The sequence below is a fragment of the Podarcis gaigeae genome (assembly GCF_964106915.1).
Source record: "Podarcis gaigeae genome assembly, chromosome: 13".
In the NCBI taxonomy this organism is placed as follows: Eukaryota; Metazoa; Chordata; class Lepidosauria; order Squamata; family Lacertidae; genus Podarcis; species Podarcis gaigeae.
The window spans coordinates 39846720-39868908 of NC_139689.1; the positions used below are offsets into that span (position 1 = coordinate 39846720).

At 46.9% G+C, this 22189-nt stretch overlaps 1 protein-coding gene across 1 annotated transcript; it reads left to right on the forward strand.

Moving 5' to 3' along the window:
- The first annotated feature begins 236 nt into the window (after positions 1–236).
- FKBP10 (FKBP prolyl isomerase 10) lies at positions 237–21284 on the forward strand. Its single transcript, XM_083709475.1, has 10 exons — positions 237–938; positions 5508–5653; positions 6896–7085; positions 8083–8228; positions 9910–10099; positions 13331–13476; positions 14231–14420; positions 16318–16460; positions 17254–17417; positions 18764–21284. Exons 1-10 carry the CDS (start codon positions 745–747, stop codon positions 18944–18946), a joined length of 1692 nt encoding a protein of 563 aa, XP_083565601.1. The 5' UTR covers positions 237–744; the 3' UTR covers positions 18947–21284.
- Positions 21285–22189: the final 905 nt, after the last annotated feature.

Genomic DNA, 22189 nt, shown 5'->3' on the forward strand with positions numbered 1-22189 from the left:
AACAGCATCTGATATGCTGATTCTCTGAACACTTAGAGTCTGTCCATTTAGCTTTCACGCCCAATACCCACTAAAATGTTATTTAAACCCCTTTCAAAACCATCAGTTCCTATTGAGGCAGCGCATTCCAAAAGTTAAGTTTGTGCAAAAAGGAAAAAAAAACGGTCCCGGGGAAGGGTTCTCCATGGGATGTTGCACAGTAAAGCTCAGTTCCTGCCCCACCGCACCCTCGGGGACCACGTAAGCATGACTTTTCTCTTGACTCTCCAGTCGGGTAGCCAACAAGCACTAGGACCTGGCGAACCAAAAACCAAAAAAAAAACTTTTTAAAAGCAAGCCCTCTCTTCTCGGGGCTTTTCTGGCTGCCCGGACACGCTTTGAAATAGTTTTTGCTGCAAAAGCCTAAACGCGAGGGGCGGGGGGGACACGCGCACATTCCCAAATCGGTTGCAAAGCAATCCCTGCCTGCTGAGAGCGATCGGATCCCGCCACGATCCCTTTTTGCAAGCCAACCGCAGGCCGCCTTTTTACACGTCTACAGAAATCGGAGCGGCTGGCTTGCAATCCTCCAGGCCTCCGTTTCTGGTGGTTTTTTTCCTCCTCTTTTTAGGAAAGCGCCTCCTCTGCTCTTCTCTCCCTCCCTCCCACCCCCCGTCCGCTCCCCCTTCGGCTGCTTCCAGCGCCAGGCGCAGCTGCCGAGCCTTCCTTTTCCTGCCCGAGGGCGCACCGTCGAAGATCATCACCATGAGCTTGCTGTGCCTCGTCTTGGCGCTGAGCCTGCTCGGGGTCCGCGGCTTGGGAGACCCCGGCCCGTTGGAGGACGTCGTCATCGACAGATACTACATCCCCAAAGTGTGCCTGCGAGAAGTCCAGATGGGCGACTTCGTCCGGTACCATTACAATGGCACTTTTCAGGACGGCACCAAGTTCGACTCCAGGTACTTTCCCCCCTTCTCGTTTCCCTCGCTGAGAAATGCGCAGCAGCGCCCGTCCAGGGCTGGACTGGGTCCTTTGATCCCGAGACAAAGGGTTAGGTGGTGGCTCACCTGCAGCCCCTGGCAAATTGGAATTAAGGAGTGGCAAAATATCAATAAATATTTATTTAAAAAAAAGGAGTGGCAAAATATCTTCCCCGCCCGTGTTCGAAACTCCCATTGTTCTAGGCGCATTTTGCGACAGGGAATTATTTCACGAGCAAAAGCGGTTTCTGAGTACTGGGTGCAAGATTTCAGATTAAAACTGCAGAGTGGAAGGAAAGGAGGACCTTTTTCCGCCTCCCCTACTTCCAGCTACTCTCTGAGGACTGGAGAAGAGACCCTCTCAAGAATATTAGGGGGGTGGGCAGGGGAAGAACTAGACCATGTGAAAAAGGAACATATTTTAGCTGCAGTTCATTCATTTTCAGCTTTGTATTCTTGTTATCAAAAAGTGCGCCTAGACATTCCGTTGTTAGGTCCATAACCTACATTTAAGGTGCCATAGTGCCTAGTTTTCACATCTCAGTTTCTAACACTGTCACTGCCCTTCCCCTTAGGAGATTCCCCCATAAGTTGAGGGACGGAAGACCCACCTTTTAATGTTTCATCTTTGCGCTTTTGAAATAGCCATGCATGCAACCGTAGAAAAACAGCCCTTCCTTTTTTAAAATAAAACAACAACAGCCCGCCAGCAATGAGAAACCTTCCTTCCCTCTCTCTCCCTTGCAAGAGGAATTGCGTGCCTCTAGCGGTATGTGCCTTGGGGGAAAGAGAAATGTGGAGCCGCTGATTCCTCGCATAACTTCAGATGCTTTTGCACAGCAGTTTGCAGCTGCCAAGCCAGCTTCTGGCTAGAAGGGTGCAGGGTGGACTTTGCAAAGAGCCAGGTCTGGAAAAAAGAAGGGGTCCTCCCTGGTACAAACATGGGCAGGCATGCAATAAATTTTGTGGGGGCGCTTTCCTGTGTTGTACTGGGATGAGGAGCAAAGCAAGGGTGAAGGTGGACACGAAATGCATGTAATGCTTCAAATTAAAATAATTTAATTAAAAGCATATATTTAAAAGTACATATTGGTCATGACTCTGTGACCAGAGCATTGGAAAGAGGTTTGTTTGTTTGGGGGGGGGGGGGACTGGATAAGAATACTGTTGACATGTTTTTCTTTTTATCAGAATTAGAGATTTCCATTCAGAAATGCTGGATATTCAGGAAAGGGACATTTAAAATCTCTGAGAAAGCGGGGGCAATTCAGGCCACAAACCCTTGCCTTAGCAAACATACTTTAGATAATTTCTTCCCATCGGCTAAATTTAGGTTTTATCATTGTGGAATCTGACCACACTCAATGAGATTTAGTCCCAGGAACTTGTTAAAAAACAACAATTATTATTGTGGGGGGTAGGAGATGCAAGGAGTGTTTTGAGGAGGGCGAAGTGTTTGAAATAAGACAAAATGGACGTTGTTCTATTAGGTCTGGCCTGTTTTTGCTGTAGGCTGCTCCTGTGAAAACTCAGAGCAACCCACATTCCTCAAGTCCACAGATGATAAAATCAGATCACATCAAAGGATAATAAACCTTCAGTTTGCACCTCTCCTTGACACTCCCTTCGCCATCCGTGCAATCCTTGGAAATAAGTCCATAGAGTTCAGTGGGACTTTCCCCCAGGTAAATGGGTATCAAGGGAGAGAAAGAGAGAAGGAAAGATTATCGTTGCTGAATGACTGGTGGTTGTTTTTTAAAGGACGGGCTCTTTTTCCATGGTTGCAAGCATAGTACCGTGGTACACTATTTGGAATTTCTGAACATAGAATTGTAGCCAGTGTTGCATGCATGGATTCCCATTCAGGCAACCGGACTTCCCTTCTCTTCTCCCCCCTCCCCCATGTCCCCAAAATCTTCTCCCAACCTTCTGGAGCAGAATTTGAGGGTGCATATGGGGGGGGGGCGTCAAAGGAAAGGAAAGTTAAAGTCATCTGTGTAAGAATTCCTTTGCCGGATCAAACCAAATTGCAGCCCAACATTCTACATGATATAGTAAAGCGAAATTCAAATAAGGACAGAATTGATAAAATAAATTTTAAGAGGGAGAAGGGAACACATCTAGAGTAGGACGTTTTCACGTAAGGATGTTTTAGATCTGAACTCCTGCAGGCTTCATTTTAAAACTGGAAAAAATAAAGATGTGGAACTTTTAGTTAAACCTGTCATGCGTCCGAACTCCCTTAATAAATAAGGAACACTCACTCACTTTTCTGGTAGTTCCCTTGCATCAAAAGACAAATTGTTTGACTGAGAATGGATGCAACAACCCCTGTCCTTTGCTATTACATTATCCCTTGGTTCAGCATCGCTGAATCTATGTGTAATTTAGCTGGCACATCCTAAGGTATATTAGAGTGAACCATAACAAAACTATTAGGGCATTTTGAAATCGTGTCTCGAGCATCAAAGCTCACTGCCCACAGAGCCAGGTTGAGCTACGAAGCAAGATAGCGGTGTGTCGGAAGGAAGGGGGCAGGCAGTGAGCTGCTATAGGCTGTGGGAGGAGATGGCGTCCATGATGGGATCTGCCGTTTGGGCTGTAGACGTGTCATCTGCATGAGGCTGCAGCTGCTTATGCATTTTAAAAGGCTGGATTTTGCAACTAAGGACGGTGACTCCTTTTCCCGTCCAAAATGCACACACTGGAAGCAGCAGTCCTATAAAATGCCTGGATCCAGTTTTCTAGAGATCTGGAAGAAAACCTGGTCTTGATTTGAAACCTCGGTGCTAACTGCCTTTCCTCCCCCATATCATGACATGCAGGCTGATCCTCTTGGCGAATTCAGAGTGCAGGATCAGGCTATTCTGCTCCTCCTTTTCTGACTGAAAGGAAGTTGGATATCGGGTTTCATTTGCTCCTCTGCCTGCTAGCAGGAGTAGTTGGGGAGGTTTGGGGTTTTTTTTCCTCCTCAGCAAAACTTTACGGAATCTCTGCCTTACTAAAACGGGCATACACCCACATTCCTTGCTTCAGGGCATAGTTTTGTTTTAAAAGGTGGTTTCTGCTGTTGAGGTGCAATTTGGGTAAATAACTGAATCGGTCCTAAAATAGTTTTCGTAAATGTATCCAAGCGCATCTTGAAGCCAGCAAGAATTATTTTCCTTTTTGCTCCCTCAACAGTTACAGGAAGAGTTTGTGGGGGGTTTTTATACTACAATGCTGCTTTTCAGCCTTAAGCTCTGGTTCTCAAATAGTTTTCCACGAGGTCCACTCTGAGGAGGGAACAGCCAGGCCAGGCCTCAAAGTGAACTCAGGGAGATGTGTTTCCACTTCCACCATGCCACACAAACTTCCTTTGCCTCTGAATTGGCCAGAATTGTTGCTGGGCCTCATGGGAATTGTAGTGCCAAACATCTGGTAGTTGGCCAAGGGTGGCCTAGCTAGTCTAACATCCTGTTTCTCACAGTTTCCAGCCAACCGCACGGATGGGATAAGCCTGTAGCCAGGATATGAGAGCCACAGCCCTCACCTGGTGTTCCAGGGGATGTGGGTGGCGCTGTGGTCTAAACCACTGAGCCTCTTGGGCTTGCTGATCAAAAGGTTGGCGGTTCGATTCCCCGCGATGGAGTGAGCTCCCATTCCCATTCCAGCTCGTGCCATTCTAGCAGTTCGAAAGCACACCAGTGCAAGTAGATAAATAGGTATGCTGTGGCGGGAAGGTAAACAGCATTTCCATGTGCTCTGGTTTCCATCACGGTGTTCCGTTGCACCGGAAGCAGTTTAGTCATGCTGGCCACATGACTCGGAAAGCTGTCTGTGGACAAACGCCAGCTCCCTTGGCCTGAAAGCGAGATGAGCACCACAACCCCATAGTCACCTTTGGCTGGACTTAACAGTCCAGGGGTCCTTTACCTTTTACCTTACCTTCATGTGGTGTTAAAGGTAAAGGGACCCCTGACCATTAGGTCCAGTCATGGCTGGCTCTGGGGTTGCGGCGCTCATCTCGCTTTATTGGCCAAGGGAGCCGGCGTACAGCTTCTGGGTCATGTGGCCAGCATGACTAAGCCGCTTCCGGCGAAACAGAGCAGCGCACGGAAACGCCATTTACCTTCCCACTGGAGTGGTACCTATTTATCTACTTGCACTTTGATGTGCTTTTGAACTGCTAGGTTGGCAGGAGCAGGGACCAAGCAACGGGAGCTCACCCCATCGCGGGGATTTGAACCGCCGACCTTCTGATCGGCAAGTCCTAGGCTCTGTGGTTTAACCCACAGCGCCACACCACACCACTGTGTAGTGTTGCTCCCCAGCAAATGGCATGTGCCAATATGCCGCCTGAGAACCTGGAGCTTGCCTGGAGCCATAGCTAGTAGACTTTGATCATCTCATCCTCCGTGAATTGGTCCAGTCCCCTTTAAAGCAATCTAAGCCAGTGGCCATGACCACACATCATGTTATCTGTTAACTGGCCATTTTAGAGTTCTCTTTGCTCCATTTTTGTTGTTTCTGCTCTTCCCTTTCATCAATGCCTTCTTCCCTTTCCAGCTATGATCGGGGTGCCACAGTGGCTGGCGTGGCCGGTGTGGGTCGGCTCATCACCGGCATGGACAGAGGCCTGCAGGGGATGTGTGTGAACGAGAGAAGGCACCTCATTGTGCCCCCTCATCTTGGCTACGGCAGCATCGGCGTGGGTGAGTGGCAAGAGTCCAGGGTTGACAGGCGTGGCCTGAGCCTGACAATATGTTAGCTGCATAGCTGTGCCTTTAAGGGTGCATTAAAAAAACAAAAATGCCTGGGAGTGTGCACAGTGATCTGATCAACTAGATCCTAGCATGGGGGCAGGAGAATCATAAGAGTTTGAAGGGACCCTGAGGATCATTTAGTCCAACTCCCTGCAATGCTGGAATAAGCAGCTGTCGCTTACGGGGATTGAACCTGCAACCTTGGCATTGTCAGCACCATGCTCTAACCAACTGAGCTAGCCATAGCAAGGATAGCACTGTACTGCATTGCAAGGCCCTGAGAATGAATGAATGAATCTTGCATGGTGTAGTGGTTAAGAGCTGTAGTCTTGCAATCTGGGGAACTGGGTTCGATTCCCTGCTCCTCCACATGCAGCTGCTGGGTGACCTTGGGCTAGTCACACTTCTCTGAAGTCTCTCAGCCTCACTCACCTCACAGAGTGTTTGTTGTGGGAGAGGAAGGGAAAGGAGATTGTTACCCGCTTTGAGACTCCTTCAGGTAGTGATAAAGCGGGATATCAAATCCAAACTCTTCTTCTTCTTCTTCTTTATTTGCATCAGCCATCGGCCATAGTAATAAAGCAACAATATGATATACAAATAATAGAAATAAAAAGTTGATTATATAAAATACGTTTTGGGGTTTTGGAAGGCCCTGAGCTCTATACTGAGAAGTTGTTTCCTGCCTCCAAACACGCTTGAGCTTCCCTACTTCTTGTCATTTCCGGTTCCACCCATTTCACTTTACATGGCTTCCCCATCCACCACTCTTTTCTCCTCCATTTTATGCATTTCCTGTACTTGGTAAAGTGCCACGCAGATGGATGGCAGTATAGAAATAGATAAATAGTGGTACCTCGGGTTACGTACTTAATTCTTTCTGGAGGTTCGTTCTTAACCTGAAACTGTTCTTAACCTGAGGTACCACTTTAGCTAATGGGGCCTCCCACTGCCGCCACACGATTTCTGTTCTCATCCTGAAGCAAAGTTCTTAACCCAAGGTACTATTTCTGGGTTAGCGGAGTCTGTAACCTGAAGCGTATGTAACCTGAAGCGTATGTAACCCGAAGTGCCATTGTATTGAATGGCCTGGTGCCATTGGCGAAGGGGCAGTGGTTGTGGTGTCCTCCCAGTCCCCCTGAGAATTGTCGTTTCGGTCTCCATGGTCGTTCCTCGTTTTCAACCCCATAGCTGGCCTGATTCCCCCGGACACCACCCTCTACTTTGATGTCATCCTACTTGACATTTGGAACAAAGAAGACAAGCTGCAGATCACCACTGTCTCCAAGCCGCAGCGCTGCAACCGCACAGTGGAGAACTCCGACTTCGTGCGCTACCACTACAACGGCACACTTCTCGACGGCACCCCCTTCGACTCCAGGTAGGATGTGCTGAAGGGGAGATGGCATGTTTTGGCTCAGAGGTTTGGTACAGAGAGTGAAAGACAGTAAAATAATGTCATTGCAGTTGCAATTATAGCAGTCCCTTGGCTACAGTCCCGAACTGGATTGACCCCTACCATTCCAAGGCTGCTGGTGGTTTAAAAAACAGAAGGAGGATTCCAGCCACAGGATTCAAAGATGCATTTAGCATTATGTTTTTAAGTTGACTCTCGTTCTGTATAATAGGTAGAGCAGCTGTCCGGTCAAAGATGCTAGATCTCTGGTAGTGGTGTTAATTGCAGTTAAATGCAGTGATTAAGAACAATGTAGAACAGGCTTCCTCAAACTCGGCCCCCCAGATGTTTTTGGCCTACAACTCCCATGATCCCTAGCTAGCAGGACCAGTGGTCAGGGATGATGGGAATCGTAGTCTCAAAACATCTGGAGGGCCAAGGTTGAGGAAGCCTGATGTAGAATAAGAATAAGATGAGGAGCGGGTGGCACTGTGGTCTAAACCACTGAGCCTCTTGGGCTTGCTGATCAGAAGGTTAGCAGTTCAAATCTGCGTGATGGTGGTGAGCTCCCGTTGCTCTGTCCCAGCTCCTGCCAACCTAGCAATTCGAAAGCACACTAGTTCAAGTAGATAAATAGGTACCACTGTGGTGGGAAGGTAAATGACGTTTCCATGCACTCTGATTTCCATCATGGTGTTCCGTTGCGCCAGAAGCGGTTTAGTTATGCTGGCCACATGACCTGGAAAGCTGTCTGTGGACAAACGCCGGCTCCCTCGGCCTGAATGCAAGATGAGCGCTGCAACCCCATAGTCACCTTTGACTGGACTTAACCGTCCAGGGGTCCTTTACCTTTTTGTTTTTTTACCTTTTAGTGGGTGGCTGTTTTTGACCAGTGCTGTGCTGCGAAGGTGGCGTTGTTTTCTCCGAACCACTTCCTTGCCTGATGTCTCTTTCCCTTTCTCCATCCTCACCTGTCTCCCAGCTATGGAAAAGGCAGTACTTATGACACCTACGTGGGTTCAGGTTGGCTGATCAAAGGGATGGACGAGGGCCTGCTAGGCATGTGTGCTGGAGAGAAACGACAAATAGTGATCCCCCCGTTCCTGGCCTACGGAGAGAAAGGCTACGGTAAGGTGGTCCAAGAAATTGTGAATCTGAACCACAAGGTGAACTCTATTCACTCAGTACTTTTCTGAGCACAATTCAAAGTGTTGGTGCTGACCTTAAAAGCCCTAAATGGCCGTGGCCCAGTATAGCTGAAGGAACATCTCCACCCCCATCGTTCAGCCCGGACACTGAGGTCCAGCTCCGAGGGCCTTCTGGTGCTTCCCTCCCTGCGAGAAGTGAGGTTGCAGGGAACCAGGCAGAGGGCCTTCTCGGTAGTGGCACCCGCCCAGTGGAACGCCCTCCCACCAGATATCAAGGAAATAAAAAACTATCTGACTTTTAGAAGACATCTGAAGGAAGCCCTGTTTAGGGAAGTTTTTAATGTGTTATATTTTAAGGCATTTTTAATATTCTGTTGGGAGCTGCAGAGTGGCTGGGGAAACCCAGCCAGATGGGCGGGGTATAAATAATAAATTATTATATTATTATTACATATCTGCAGAAGAATTTAAATTTATTATATTATTTAAATATTATTCTGAAAGTATGCAAGAAATCATCTCAGATTCTGTGTCAAAGAAATCCACAAATCAATTCTTTCTTTGTTTCTTTCCCCCCCCCCCAAAAAAAGACAATAAGACTTTATTGTACTTAGAAATAAATATCATTGGGGGGGGGGGGAATAGGATTGTACCTGCTAGCAGATCTCAAGGGTCCCGCTTACATAAGAATGTATGTACGTTTTTGCATACATACAAGGAACTCCTGTACAAAAACTTGGTGATGAGGGACAAGAATTCGTAGAATTGTAGAGTTGGAAGGGACCCTGAGGGTCATCGAGTCCAACTCCCTGTGATGCCGGGATCTCAGCTAAAGCATCCACACACAGAGATGTCTTTAAAAACATGGTGTCTGCCAAGGGGCTATGCACTAATGTTTAAGACTGGGGTCCTCCATCTTTCAAGGCCTGGGGGGCACATTTGGAAATGCAAGGGTGGGCGCATGCACCAGCCCCCCTCCTTGCAAAGTACACACACACAAAAGTGAACACCTCCAAAACACAGACAAACCCCTCCCAACCATACAACAGCTCACAAGCCAGTGTGGTGTAGTGGTTAAGAGTGGTGGACTCGTAATCTGGTGAACCGGGTTTGATTCTCCGCTCCTCCACATGCAGCTGCTGGGTGACCTTGGGCCAGTCACACTTCTCTGAAGTCTCTCAGCCCCACTCACCTCACAGAGTGTTTGTTGTGGGGGAGGAAGGGAAAGGAGATTGTTAGCCGCTTTGGGACTTCTTCGGGTAGGGATAAAGCGGGATATCAAATCCAAACTCTTCTTCACAAAGCCAAACAAAACCCTACAAATATAAAAAGAATGTACTGGGAGGGGGCTGTGGTGGGCACTGAGAGGGGTGTCTGAGGGTACCATGACGTTCACTGGCACCATGTTGGGGACCCCAGAACTAAAAGCCTCAAAGCCATAACTTTTGTGGGCTGAAGTTAGCTACATTCAGTTGTGGATTTATCACAAATGGCGGAAACCGCAACCTTAGCACACTTTGCCGTACAGTGCTCTTGAAGAAAGGAATGGTATTTCAAAAGCGGATTAGCTGGCGTCCCCTCTAAAAAATGGGGTGGTTTAAAGTGTTCCTCCACTTGACCTGGCCACCTGAGCTGAGTTGGTTCTCCTTTCCTTTTCTCAGGCACTGTCATCCCCCCTCAAGCCTCCCTGGTTTTTGATGTTCTCCTGGTGGACCTGCACAACCCAAAAGATGGCATCTCCCTGGAGCACTTGGAAGTGCCAGCGTCTTGCAAGCGCAAGGCTGTGACCGGAGATTTTGTGCGGTACCATTATAATGGCACCTTGATGGACGGGACCCTCTTTGATTCCAGGTAACGGGGACTGAAATGCAGCTGTGATTGATAAGAAACCGCTACCATCTTCCCTTCCCTTCTCCACCAAGCTGTCATTCCTCAGTATTCTTTGTATGGCTAGGTTAACGTAACCAGAAGTTCAGTTTTTTCTAGAATAGGGTTGTTGGGAAATTCCGTCAAAATGGGAAGCTCTACCTGAAATAGAAACCAGGCAGGTGATTATGATCAGTATTCACAGCCGCCATTCCCCAGTCTCCAATTTTCTATAATCATTTTTTGTGGTGTTACTTAATATCTCCTCCTCCCTCTTGAAATTATGCAATAATAATGTAGTTAATTACATTGTCAATTACATTGTTATATTTGGCCACAGTGAACAGCGGGCTGAATAATGTCGTTTTGACAGAACTTCAATTGCATTGGAACAGAAATCATAGAATTGTAGAATTGGAAGGGACCACGAGGGTCATCTATTCCAACCCCCCACAATGCAGGAATCTTTTGCCTAATGTGGGGCTTGAAACCACAACCCTGAGATTAAGAGTGTCATTCTCTACCGACTGAGTGGTCCCAGACAGGGTGTGCAACAGATGCAAGGCAGAACAGAAAACAACCCCCTTTATATCCCTAGCCTAGAAGGAGTCTATCAAAGGCAGAACAGGACAGGGGAAGGTGAGAAGAGGATCAAAATATAGAGGAAGTGTGCAGAGGGGACACTTATACAGTGGTGCCCCGCAAGACGAACGCCTCGCAAGACGGAAAACCCGCTAGACTAAAGGGTTTTCCGTTTTGGAGGCGCTTCGCAAAACGAATTTCCCTATGGGCTTGCTTCGCAAGACGAAATGTCTTGCAAGTTCCTGCGGGTTTCCCCCCCTTTCCCTAAGCCCCTAAGCCGCTTAACAGCTGATCGCTAAAAGCCGCTAAACCGCTAATAGCGCTAATCCGCTAAGCTGTCAATGGGCTTGCTTCGCAAGACGAAAAAACCGCTATACAAAGAGCCTCACGGAACGGATTAGAAGAAGAAGAAGAAGAAGAAGAGTTTGGATTTGATATCCCGCCTTTCACTCCCTTTAAGGAGTCTCAAAGCGGCTAACATTCTCCTTTCCCTTCCTCCCCCACAACAAACACTCTGTGAGGTGAGTGGGGCTGAGAGACTTCAAAGAAGTGTGACTAGCTCAAGGTCACCCAGCAGCTGCATGTGGAGGAGCGGAGACGCGAACCCGGTTCCCCAGGATTACGAGACTACCGCTCTTAACCACTACACCACACTGGCTCTCTTAATTTCGTCTTGCGAGGCACCACTGTACATGCTTGGTGGACCTGTGAAAAAATCAAAAGCTTCTGGAACACAGTATATGACAAGGTTAAAAAAATGTTTAAGTATAACTTTATGAAAAATACAGAAGCTTTTCTACTAGGGATAATGGACAAAGGTATAGCAAGAGAAGATCAGAAAATACTCCTCTACGCCACAGGAGTGGCAAGGATCCTAATTGCTAAAAACTGGAAAAAAGAAACTGTGCCAACAAAAAAGGAATGGCAAGATAAACTGTTAAGAGTATGTTGAACTGGCTAGATTAACAGAGGCAATTAAGAGATCACACTAGACAAGAGTTTCAAAAAGTATGGGGGAAATGCAGAGAATACTTCACAAAACAGTGCCCTAAAATACATACCTGGACTTGATTAATGTCTGCAGGAGACTTTGTGGATAATTAGAAAAGTTATAATTAGAAAAATCTTAATAATTATTCATAAAGGAAACAGCTTATAAGAAGTAAATAAGGAGGCCAGATACAGGATAAAGGAAGTCTTTTATTTTCTTGTTTTATGTTATGCTCCCTGTGTGTTATGTTCACGTTTTATGAGAGGGGATTGTGTATTGGGGGGTTATTCCAATAAAAATTATTAAAATATAGAGAGAGGGAGAGGAATTGTGAACAGAGCCAGCTCAAAGTGCAGACTGAGCAGCGAGACCTGGAAGTCCTTCCGTTACTTAGGCTATCAGTGGCCTGAACCTTGCCCAGTAAGTTTTTGCCAAAGTGGGAAGATAACATATTCTCACTTTCCAGCCTATCGGATCCACAGAGCTCATGTCTCGCCCTGCTCTTTCGGTCTGTGTCTGGATGGGCTCAGCCACAGTTTAAGAAATCTGGAGGGGAAAACTTCAGGCTCTGCTGTAACGTCAGTTTGTAAAACACTTCTTTTTTTTTTTTTAGCAATTTTTAAATTTAGTTACAGTTCCAATAAACAATACCATATAACATATCTTTTTACGTAGTCTTAACTTCCTTGGACTCCCCCACGTCTCCCACTCCTGCGTTCCTAGCCCAAAATATTTTTTCAGCAAGTTTATCCCCTTATTTCAATTCTTATTATCTGATTTCCAATATTATATCTCTAATTTTTAATTTCTTTTACTCAAATCTTAAACAATTAGATATAACTCAGAACTTTTCCAAAAATTTGTCTTTTCTTCAATTTAACTTATCTTCATATATCACTTCCTCTATCTCAATGGTGCCCAGTTCTTTATATTCTAGCATCCACCTTAACATTCATATAATTTACAATATTTTTGTAGATAGGTCTTAAATTTCCTCCAATCTTCTTCCAACGTCTCTTCTCCCAGGTCTCGGATTCTGCCAGTCATTTCAGCCAATTCCATGTAGTCTGTCAGTTGCATCTGCCATTCTTCCAGCGTGGGTAAATCTTGGGTTTTCCAATACTTAGCGATGAGTATCCTTGCTGCTGTTGTTGCGTACATAAAGAATGTTCGGTCCTTCTTTAACACCTTCTGGCCGACAATACCCAAAAGGAAGGCCTCTGGTTTCTTAGGGAAGGTATACTTAAATACCTTTTTCAGCTCATTATATATCATTTCCCAGAAAGCCTTCACTCTAGGGCAGGTCCACCAGCGGTGAAAGAATGTTCCTTCACTTTCCTTACATTTCCAACATTTGTTATCAGACAAGTGGTATATTTTTGCAAGTTTGACTGGGGTCATGTACCATCTATATATCATTTTCATTACATTTTCTTTCAAAGCGTTACATGCAGTAAAATTCAGCCCAGTAATCCACAACCTCTCCCAGTCCTCAAACATAATGTTATGGCCAATGTCCTGTGCCCACTTTATCATGGCCGATTTGAGCGTTTCATCTTGTGTATTCCATTTTAACAGCAAGTTATACTTTCTAGAAAGTGTAAAACACTTCTTCCCCGTGGATTCTCTCTCTCCAATTCCAGTTATTCACGAAACCACACCTACGACACTTACATTGGGAAAGGCTACATTATTCCAGGAATGGACCAAGGGCTTCAAGGAGTCTGTATTGGTGAAAGGAGAAGAGTCATTATCCCGCCCCACTTGGCCTATGGAGAAACTGGGGCAGGTAAGTAGAGCGAACAGGTTGAGGTGTGTGGGGAGCCCCTCAGCGGAACCCTTTGAAGGCTTATATCTACAAACCAGCCCCCCAGCTTTGAAATCTCTGCTGGGTTTGAGTGGCCACACAAATCCACCAATGTTGCTTTGGCTTTCGTATGCAAAGAAAACAAAGGTTGATTTGGGGAGGGCTCCCAGAAGGTGTTGGGATGTGGGTGGCACTCTGGGTTAAACCACAGAGCCTAGGACTTGCTGATCAGAAGGTCGGCGGTTCGAATCCCCATGACAGGGTGAGCTCCCGTTGCTCGTTCCCTGCTCCTGCCAACCTAGCAGTTCGAAAGCACTTCAAAGTGCAAGTAGATAAATAGGTACCACTCTGTGCGCTGCTCTGGTTCACCAGAAGCGGCTTAGTCATGCTGGCCACATGGCCCGGAAGCTGTACGCTGGCTCCCTCGGCATATAGAGCAAGATGGGCGCCGCAACCCCAGAGTCGGTCACGACTGGACCTAATGGTCAGGGGTCCCAGAAGGTATAAAGGCTGAAAACACTGGGCCAAACAACGAAACATTTAAAAATGGAAGTAATGGCCCCCGAATGTATTCTGGGACATTGGCAAGAGATCCCAGAGACATACTCCATGCTGCGACTAGAGGCTGCAAATTTCCTTGAATCACCTGTGACCCTTGGAGGACTTTTGTGTATTTGCATCCTCATTCTTTAAACCCCCCGCCAAAAAAGAAGTCTCTGTCTTTCTTGTCCTCTAGGGAACAAGATTCCTGGCTCGGCTGTGCTCATCTTTGACGTCCATGTCATCGATTTCCACAATCCCGCAGACCCTGTGGAAATACAGACTATCCACCGGCCTGCGGACTGCAACGTTACCACCCAAGACAGGGACTTTGTCCGCTACCATTACAACTGCTCCCTCCTGGATGGCACCAAACTCTTCTCCTCGTGAGTCTTTTGCTTAGAGTTTAGCTTATAGAATTGTAGAGTTGGGAGGGACCCCACGGATCATCTGGTCCCAACCCCCTGCAATGCAGGAATTTAAATGTCAACAAATACCTACATTGCCTTATCACAGAGTAACCTAAAGGGAAGTAGTGGACGGCCTGATGGGGCAGTGTGCTGGTCCCGGGGGGAAGGTTACCGTTGGCATAATCAAAGTCCGGTCCTGGGTCAATAGCCTGGAAACATTTCCGAAGGAGCGGGGCGAGGTCCGAAGCAGGAAGCCGGGCAGGGACAAGAACACTGGAGGAACAGGACTGGGTGCTGGCCAAAACAGCTCTTCATCAACGTTGCTCCCGCAACCTGGGACCGGGCTGACTGGCCTTTATCTTCTCTGAGGCCAGGGGCGGCCCCGGCCCCCAGGAGACCCGCCTCTCCTGGCCTTAAGGCGAGCACTCCTCCTGGGAGAAACCAGTTCCCTTCGCCTCTCTGCCCGGAGCTTCTGCAGTTCAGGAGAGGTTGAAGGGTTACTGGGCCCAGGGGGAGACTCACCTGCAGGCAGTGAGTCCTCAACCACCTCTGGAGCCAGAGTGGAATCACCTGGTGCCTGCTCCTGAGGATCCAGCACAGGTGCAGGCACTTCAGAATCAAGGCCCTGCCCCAGTTCAGCTGGCCCTGGAGGCGGGGACTCCTGTGCAGGCTGGGATTCCTCTGGTTCAGCCTCTGAATCGGAATCCCAGGCCATCACAGGCAGCAGCACTCACCTGGCCTCCATTGGGCCATTTCACCGTTGCTTCCCAGTGTGGTATATTGGTTACAAGTGTCAGACTAGGACCAGAGAGACCAGAGTTCAAATCCCCACTCAGCCATGACGCTCACTGGGTGACCTTGGGGCTAAGTCAGTGCCTCACAGAGTGGTTAAGGTAAAGGGACCCCTGACCCTGAGTCGTGGCCGACTCTGGGGTTGCAGTGCTCATCTCGCTTTATTGGCTGAGGGAGCCGGCGTACAGCTTCTGAGTCATGTGGCTTCCAGCAGTGGTTTGAGGAAGGTCACAGCTCAGAGACAGGTGAACAGAAGAGTTGGGAGGTGCTTGGCGAAGAGAAGGAGACAGGGCCAGAGCAGCCAGCTGACACGTTATCACTGGAGAGCATTTCGACCCCCCATCTCCCAGAACCCGGCATGCATTGAAAGTGGAAGAGCAAAGGACTCAGAGACAATTAGCCCCTGGCAACCAGCGTAAGGGGAAGGGAGTGGGGAGGAGCTCAGTTGGAGCAACGCCATTGACCTAAGAGGCAGCGTACAGAGGCCTCTCTCTGTGAATATTGAATAAAGACTCGGTAAGACCTTCCTTGTCTACTTCCTTGGCTGTCTGCCGTGAGAGGATCAGAATTCACTGAAACCTGAAAGCACATTTCCTGCATCTTCCACGGCTCTTTTCCCCCTTTCCATCACTGGGAGTAGCAAAGTAAATTATGCAAAATAAATATATATGCCAATCAGTGTGCGCATATGTGTGTGTGTGTGTGTGTGTGTGTGTGTGTGTATACACACACACACAAACAGTGGTACCTCGGGTTAAGTACTTAATTCGTTCCAGAGGTCCGTTCTTAACCTGAAGCACCACTTTAGCTAATGGGGCCTCGCACTGCCGCCGGAGCACGATTTCTGTTCTTATCCTGAAGCAAAATTCTTAACCTAAAGCATTATTTCTAGGTTAGCGGAGTGTGTAACCTGAAGCATATGTAACCTGAAGCGTATGTAACCCGAGGTACCAGTGTGAGTGTGTGTATGATTTTCTTAAGAGCAGAATTCTGGGGAAGAGGTCCCCAGACACACTTCTGAGATTCCTGCAGAAAATATTTCCAAGGATTCCAATGGTCTCCCTGTTTTCCTGCTTGACAGCCATGACTATGAAAGCCCTCAAGAAGCCACGTTGGGGACCAACAAGATAATTGAAGGTCTGAACAATGGCCTGCTCAACATGTGCGTGGGGGAAAAACGTTCCGTCATCGTTCCTCCCCATTTGGGTCATGGCGAAAGTGGAGGTAAGGTTGTGGGCAACGCCTCTGGCAGCTGTTTTCCGAGTCCACATCACAGAGACGGCAGAAGAAATGGATACTGGACTCAGGGTTCAGCAACCGAACAGTCCCTTCCGGGTTTTTTTGTTTTGTTTTTTTTCCCCTAAAGTGACTTTCTAGCTCCTAAGGCTGCACAAATACAGTTGGAAGTCTGTGCATGCATTGCCTGGTAAAATCTCAGAAGCCAGAGTAGGACGGAGTGGTCTTCCCTGTGACAAGCAGGAAAATAAATGACGCAAGGCAACACGCAACTTAGCATAATTTGCATCGCCTTTTGTAGAGTTGTACAATTATCTTTTAGCACAGAACATATAGAAACTTTTTTGCTATTCATCACTAGGCATGATTTGTAGCCAATATTTACAGAGCCCAAATGCTAAGAAAGAGTAGTTCAAACTTGACATGGGCATTGTCAGTTTATCACAGGAGCTGTGCTTCAGGACAAAAATATTTTGAGGTCCAGGTTTTATAGACATTCTTGTGAGAAACTAGGCTATAAGAAATGGATTAATGATTATAACTTAGGAGTAATAACATTATAGGTGGTGGTAATACAGCTCCTTATATGGCCTTCTGATGCCATTAAACAATGAGGAGGAGGAGAAATAGTAGCTAAACCCTCTGATATCACTTCCTCTTAAGAAGCGAGGTCACTTCCTGTCAATAGGTTTCTCCTAGCTTTGACTCCGGGTCACTGCTGCCTAGCCGGTGCCTCTGTGGATGACCTTGCCCTGTTGATATGTGCACCTTGCATTTTCAGCCCGGGGTGTACCTGGCAGTGCCGTTCTCTACTTTGAGTTAGAGCTGCTACACCGGGAGCCAGGAGTTCCAGAAGGATACCTGTTTGTCTGGCACAGCGACCTACCAGAAAATCTGTTTGAAGCCATGGATCTCAACAAGGATGGTGAAGTTCCACCTGAGGAGGTGAGATTTTGCATTCCATATTAGAAAGGGTGCAGCTGGTACTGAAGGATCTGAACTGGGGGTGGGGGGGGGAGAGACAGGATCCACGCCTGGATCCATTTGTATTAACTGTTCGTTCCACCAGAGTAAGAGCACCTACCCTATAGTTAGTTGTTCGAGTTTTAGTAAATTAATAGGGGAAAAATTATTCCATTTGTATACGGGTAAAAACAATAGCTTGGAGCAAAGAGCAAACTTTTTATTTTAAGAAGTTGCACATGTGTGTTGTCTTGGAGGCATTGTCTTGGAAGAGACATCCCTGCCTATATGATGGTGCTCACCATTTACAGTTTGTATAAGCATTGCATTGAAAATATTTTTCTTTTTAGAAAATTGGTTGGCTGGTTAACCAGGAGCACCGTATCATTCAGCTGAAAAGCTTTTTTAATTTTATTTTAAAAAAACTAAGTGACCAATTGATTTAACATTGTAGCCCTACTTCCCAGTGACTATTCGTTTGTTTTGATTTGATTTTTTGTATTTCTATGTTGCTTTTCATTCATATGAACCTCAAAGTGGCTTACAAACAATAAATAACAATAACGTAATAAAACATAACAGAACATCAGAAATACAGCTTAAATCATATAAAACAATTAACAAATCATCTATAGAAGTCCTTTCCCTTCTGCAGTGATGGTGAAATCAAAAATGCAACGTTACATCACACACCCAAAAACAATCTGTACGTTATTGGGTTGCTAGAGGAAGCAAGAGGAAGAGGAAGCATTGGGTTGCTACAGCTATGTGTAGCAGATGATAAATATTTTGGTTATAACTTGCAGTGAGATGTGGGCCCTTTTAAGGTGTTACAGACGTGAGGGAGCAACTTGGGTAGAAAAGGGTTGTAGGGTCATGCATTTAAGCCCCATCATCTAGTGGGTCCTTCGTGTTCCCATGTAACTTTTGCAGTAGAGAGCCTTTTATACTCATGGAAACTCCCAACACAATTAAGGACTTGGTTTTCCTTCGTCTTGCTGCAGAGGGCACAGCCTGTGAACGCTGCAGCCCTTTTCCAGTTGTCTTGTCTGTCTCTTGCGTTGTCATCTAGAGCCACTCAAGTTAATGCACCTTTAGCAATTCATTCTTTCCCCACCATCAGTCTGGCATCTTGCTCAACCTTGAAAAATGGCAAGCAGTAGGCAAAGGAAAGTTAAGAGACTGATATAAAGGAAGCCAGACATAGGAGCTGGATGTCTTGAAATGCTGTTTCCCATGTTGTTGAATGCATATGCCACACACACCCTTCCCAGTGGAAATGGCTTATCCTTTTCCCTGCTTTCTCTTCCCTCCCCCCCCCCCTGCAGTTCTCAGAGTTCATCAAAGCTCAGATCTCTGAAGGCAAAGGTCGTCTCATGCCAGGCCCTGACCCGGAAAAAGTGGTCAATGACATGTTCCAAAACCAAGACCGGAATAAGGATGGGAAGATCACAGCAGAGGAACTGAAGCTAAAATCAGACGAGGATCAAGTTAAACACGAGGAACTTTAAAAGAGAAAGGATTCTGGGATTGGGCTTCGTTGTTGTTTTTAAAAAAGCACTCCAGTTTGGTGCCTCTTCCCCTACTTTGCGGGGCCAGAAGCTCACTAACTCCCTTTCCTGAGTTAAAGAGACTGAACCTACAGACGCAAACCTATTTTGTTCCACATTTTGTACCTTTGCTCTTTTTTCCCCTCTCCCCTTTTTTGAGAGCTATTTAACTGAGATCCTGTTTGGACATACCAAAATCAGGGCGTTAGCGCTTCCACGGTTGCCTTTCCAGACAACCACCACACACCACACCATTTACTGAATCCCTTCTATTTCCTCAGGCATCCCATCTGCAACAAAATTGTCGTGAGCTGGAGCCGTCCCATCGACTCAGGCCTTCTGCTGCTTCCAGGCGCACCCCTGCCCCCCCCCCATTGGATTTTTGTGTGTTCTCTTGCCAAATCGAGGAAGCTGAATTCTATATTAAGGAATCCCGATACGTGTGACGGGAACCAAACAAATGCATTACTTAAGTGTATTTCCAAGAATAAGCTATTAAGTTTTTCTTTCGGGGCAAAATTAGAAAGGAGTGGAGTGGAAACCTGGAGAAAAGGTTACCTATCTGCTCCAATATTGTTTGAATGGCGGGTGCGTGAGCAGCCTCTTAATCCGTCAAGGGGTGCCTTTCTTCTGATGTAAACAGACTGTGCAAAGGCAGTGGGCGGAGCAGAAGACAGGAGTAGTTGTGGCCAAAAGGGTGCACCGCTTTAACCATTCTTTCTGCCACATCCTTTCCTTTCTGTCCCTCTTTCCTCCTTTTTCTGGCCCTGCTTCTCTCTCCGCCTCCCTCCTCACCCAGCAGGCTGCTGAGGAAAGTCCTGCTCATTCTTGTTGTAGTCCTGAGCTGCCTGTGTTGCCCCCCTGAGGGCTTCTGAAATCAGTTCAAGGACTACACGAGATTAGGCCAAGGGACTGCTGGCTGGCCACCTCTGTGACCAGGTTGTGATGGCGGACTCTTAATAGGTGCAGCTTTCCCTCGTTGCTGCTTGTTTATGCCAGGAAAGTCTGTGCCTACATAAGGAACACGGCTAGATCAGGCCAGTGGCCCATCGAGTCCCAGAATCCTGCTCTCGCAAGATGCCTACAGGAAGCAGGCAGGCAGGACCAGAGGGCAGCGACACTCTCAGAAATACCTGCTGGATTTCTGCAGCAACTGGTACTGATATTTTTTAAGGCGGCTTAGCAACTGCTAGATGTTGAAAGGACAGACTTGGGAATTTCAAGATGAGTCAGTCTGGGCTCCCTGCAGCCAAAAGGGTAGGGAATAAGGACTGCTCTTTTTCCGTATACAGTCCTCACCTCGGGTGACAGGCGCTTTGGGTTGTGCGATTTTGGGTTGCGCAACATGCTGAACCCGGAAGTACTGGAACAGGTTACTTCCGGGTTTGGGCGCATGCGCAGAAGGGCCAAATCGCAACCCCCGCGTGCACACACACGGCGCTGCAGGTTGTGAACGCTTCAGGTTGTGAACATGCTTCCCGCACGGATCACGTTCGCAACCCGAGTGTCCACTGTGCTAGTCCTGCTTGCCTCCTCCTCACCGATTTGACATCTTGCGTACATCAATAAAATCCCAAGTTCCTTCAGCTGCAAATCTTGGAAGGAGCATAGCATAAGCACAGCAAACACCGTTTATTCCAAGCCCCCACCAAAAATGTGCCATACACATAACCCCTACTTGCAGTCTTGTTCTCTCACACACAATCACGCACATTACAGGGTTTTTTTTTTAAAGTGCTACCTGTTTTTCCAGTCTCTCGAGTCATTTCATGAGGCTTCCAACAAGTGTTCTACCTCTGAGGATTCTGAATTCATAGATGATGCCCACTTTTGTTCCACAAGCCCCACTTCAGAAGATTAGGCTGAGATAGAAACTGGAGATTTAAGTGCAAGGAGGGTGGCATGGGAGCAACCTTCCATCACCTGCCTTGCGTCAAAGCATGCAAGGGGTTGCCAACTTTTTGGCTTCCCCTTGCATCTGTGCGTTTCAACATTAACTTGATCGGCAGCAGACAATAGCAGGAGATGGTTTTCTCTTCAGGTTGTAAAAATGCTCGGCTGTGGGGTTTTTTTGCAGACAAGCTCCTGTTAAAATGTCCAAGAGGAGAGCAGACCTGTTGACAACTTCGGATTTAAAGTGGGTAAGAAAAATGCTCTTGTTTTGCTTGAAAACTGCTCTGCAAACCACCTATCATACCAGCTGACTTTTTACAGTAAACTCTTACAGAGCCACCAGTGAATACAAACATACCATCTACTTCAACCTGAACATTAAACAAACTCATCCTTCCTGCTTGTACCCTTCCAAGCAGTCCTGCATCTTCATTTTTACTCACTGCAACCAGTTTGTTTCATTTGCCCTACCTACGGGTTGGTGGAGATAAATGAGGTGGAAAAATTCTGGACTGCGATACCTCTTGAGGGAAGATGGGGAAATGCATATTTTTTTTAATACTCCCCCACACTAAAGAACAAATAAAAAATGTCCCTGCATGTAGTAAAGCTCTCCCCAGTGAATTTACAGGGGGGAGAATTCAAAAACATCTGCAGCCTGAAAAGATTACAGCTCCACTACCTTGTTCAGTGTTGTGTGTGGCATGTCAGTGGGATTTTTTTGGCAATTGTGGGGTTCCAGAAAGGCTTGACCATTTCTGGGTCTTATGTGAGTTAACTCTTCCAACACTTAACACATTTCCTCCTGCAAACATTCCCCATTGCTACTCCTTTTTGTTTTGTTTTTGGTTTACTCTAATCCTTTAGTCCCAAAACCTCTGGAATGGGATTATTCAGGGCTTGCAAAATACCTTAAATCTGAAACACAGGGCTGGGCCTTACCATATATTTTTCTTTAGGGAGCTGTAGCTACACTGAAAAACGCAGTGAGCTGTAATAGCCCCCCCCAAATGCTGTGGTTGTTACTATCCAAGAGGGAAATGACTAGCTCTGCATAGCCTACCGCCATTTTCTTTCCCTGGCTGATCTCCATCTTGAGAAGCAAACACCATCGTGGGCACGTGGTGCGGGTGAAAGCTGCTCAATAGCATGGGGGCTACAAGATCCCCAACTTTAGAAATGAGTAGAGTCAGTTTTGCTATTTTTTAAAAACGACTTGTGAGACATGCACGTTAACACCCTTCCATTGAAGTGAGGGGTGGTTTGTTCTGATTTGTCTCTGACTAAATTAACTGCAAGGATTTAGTGCTA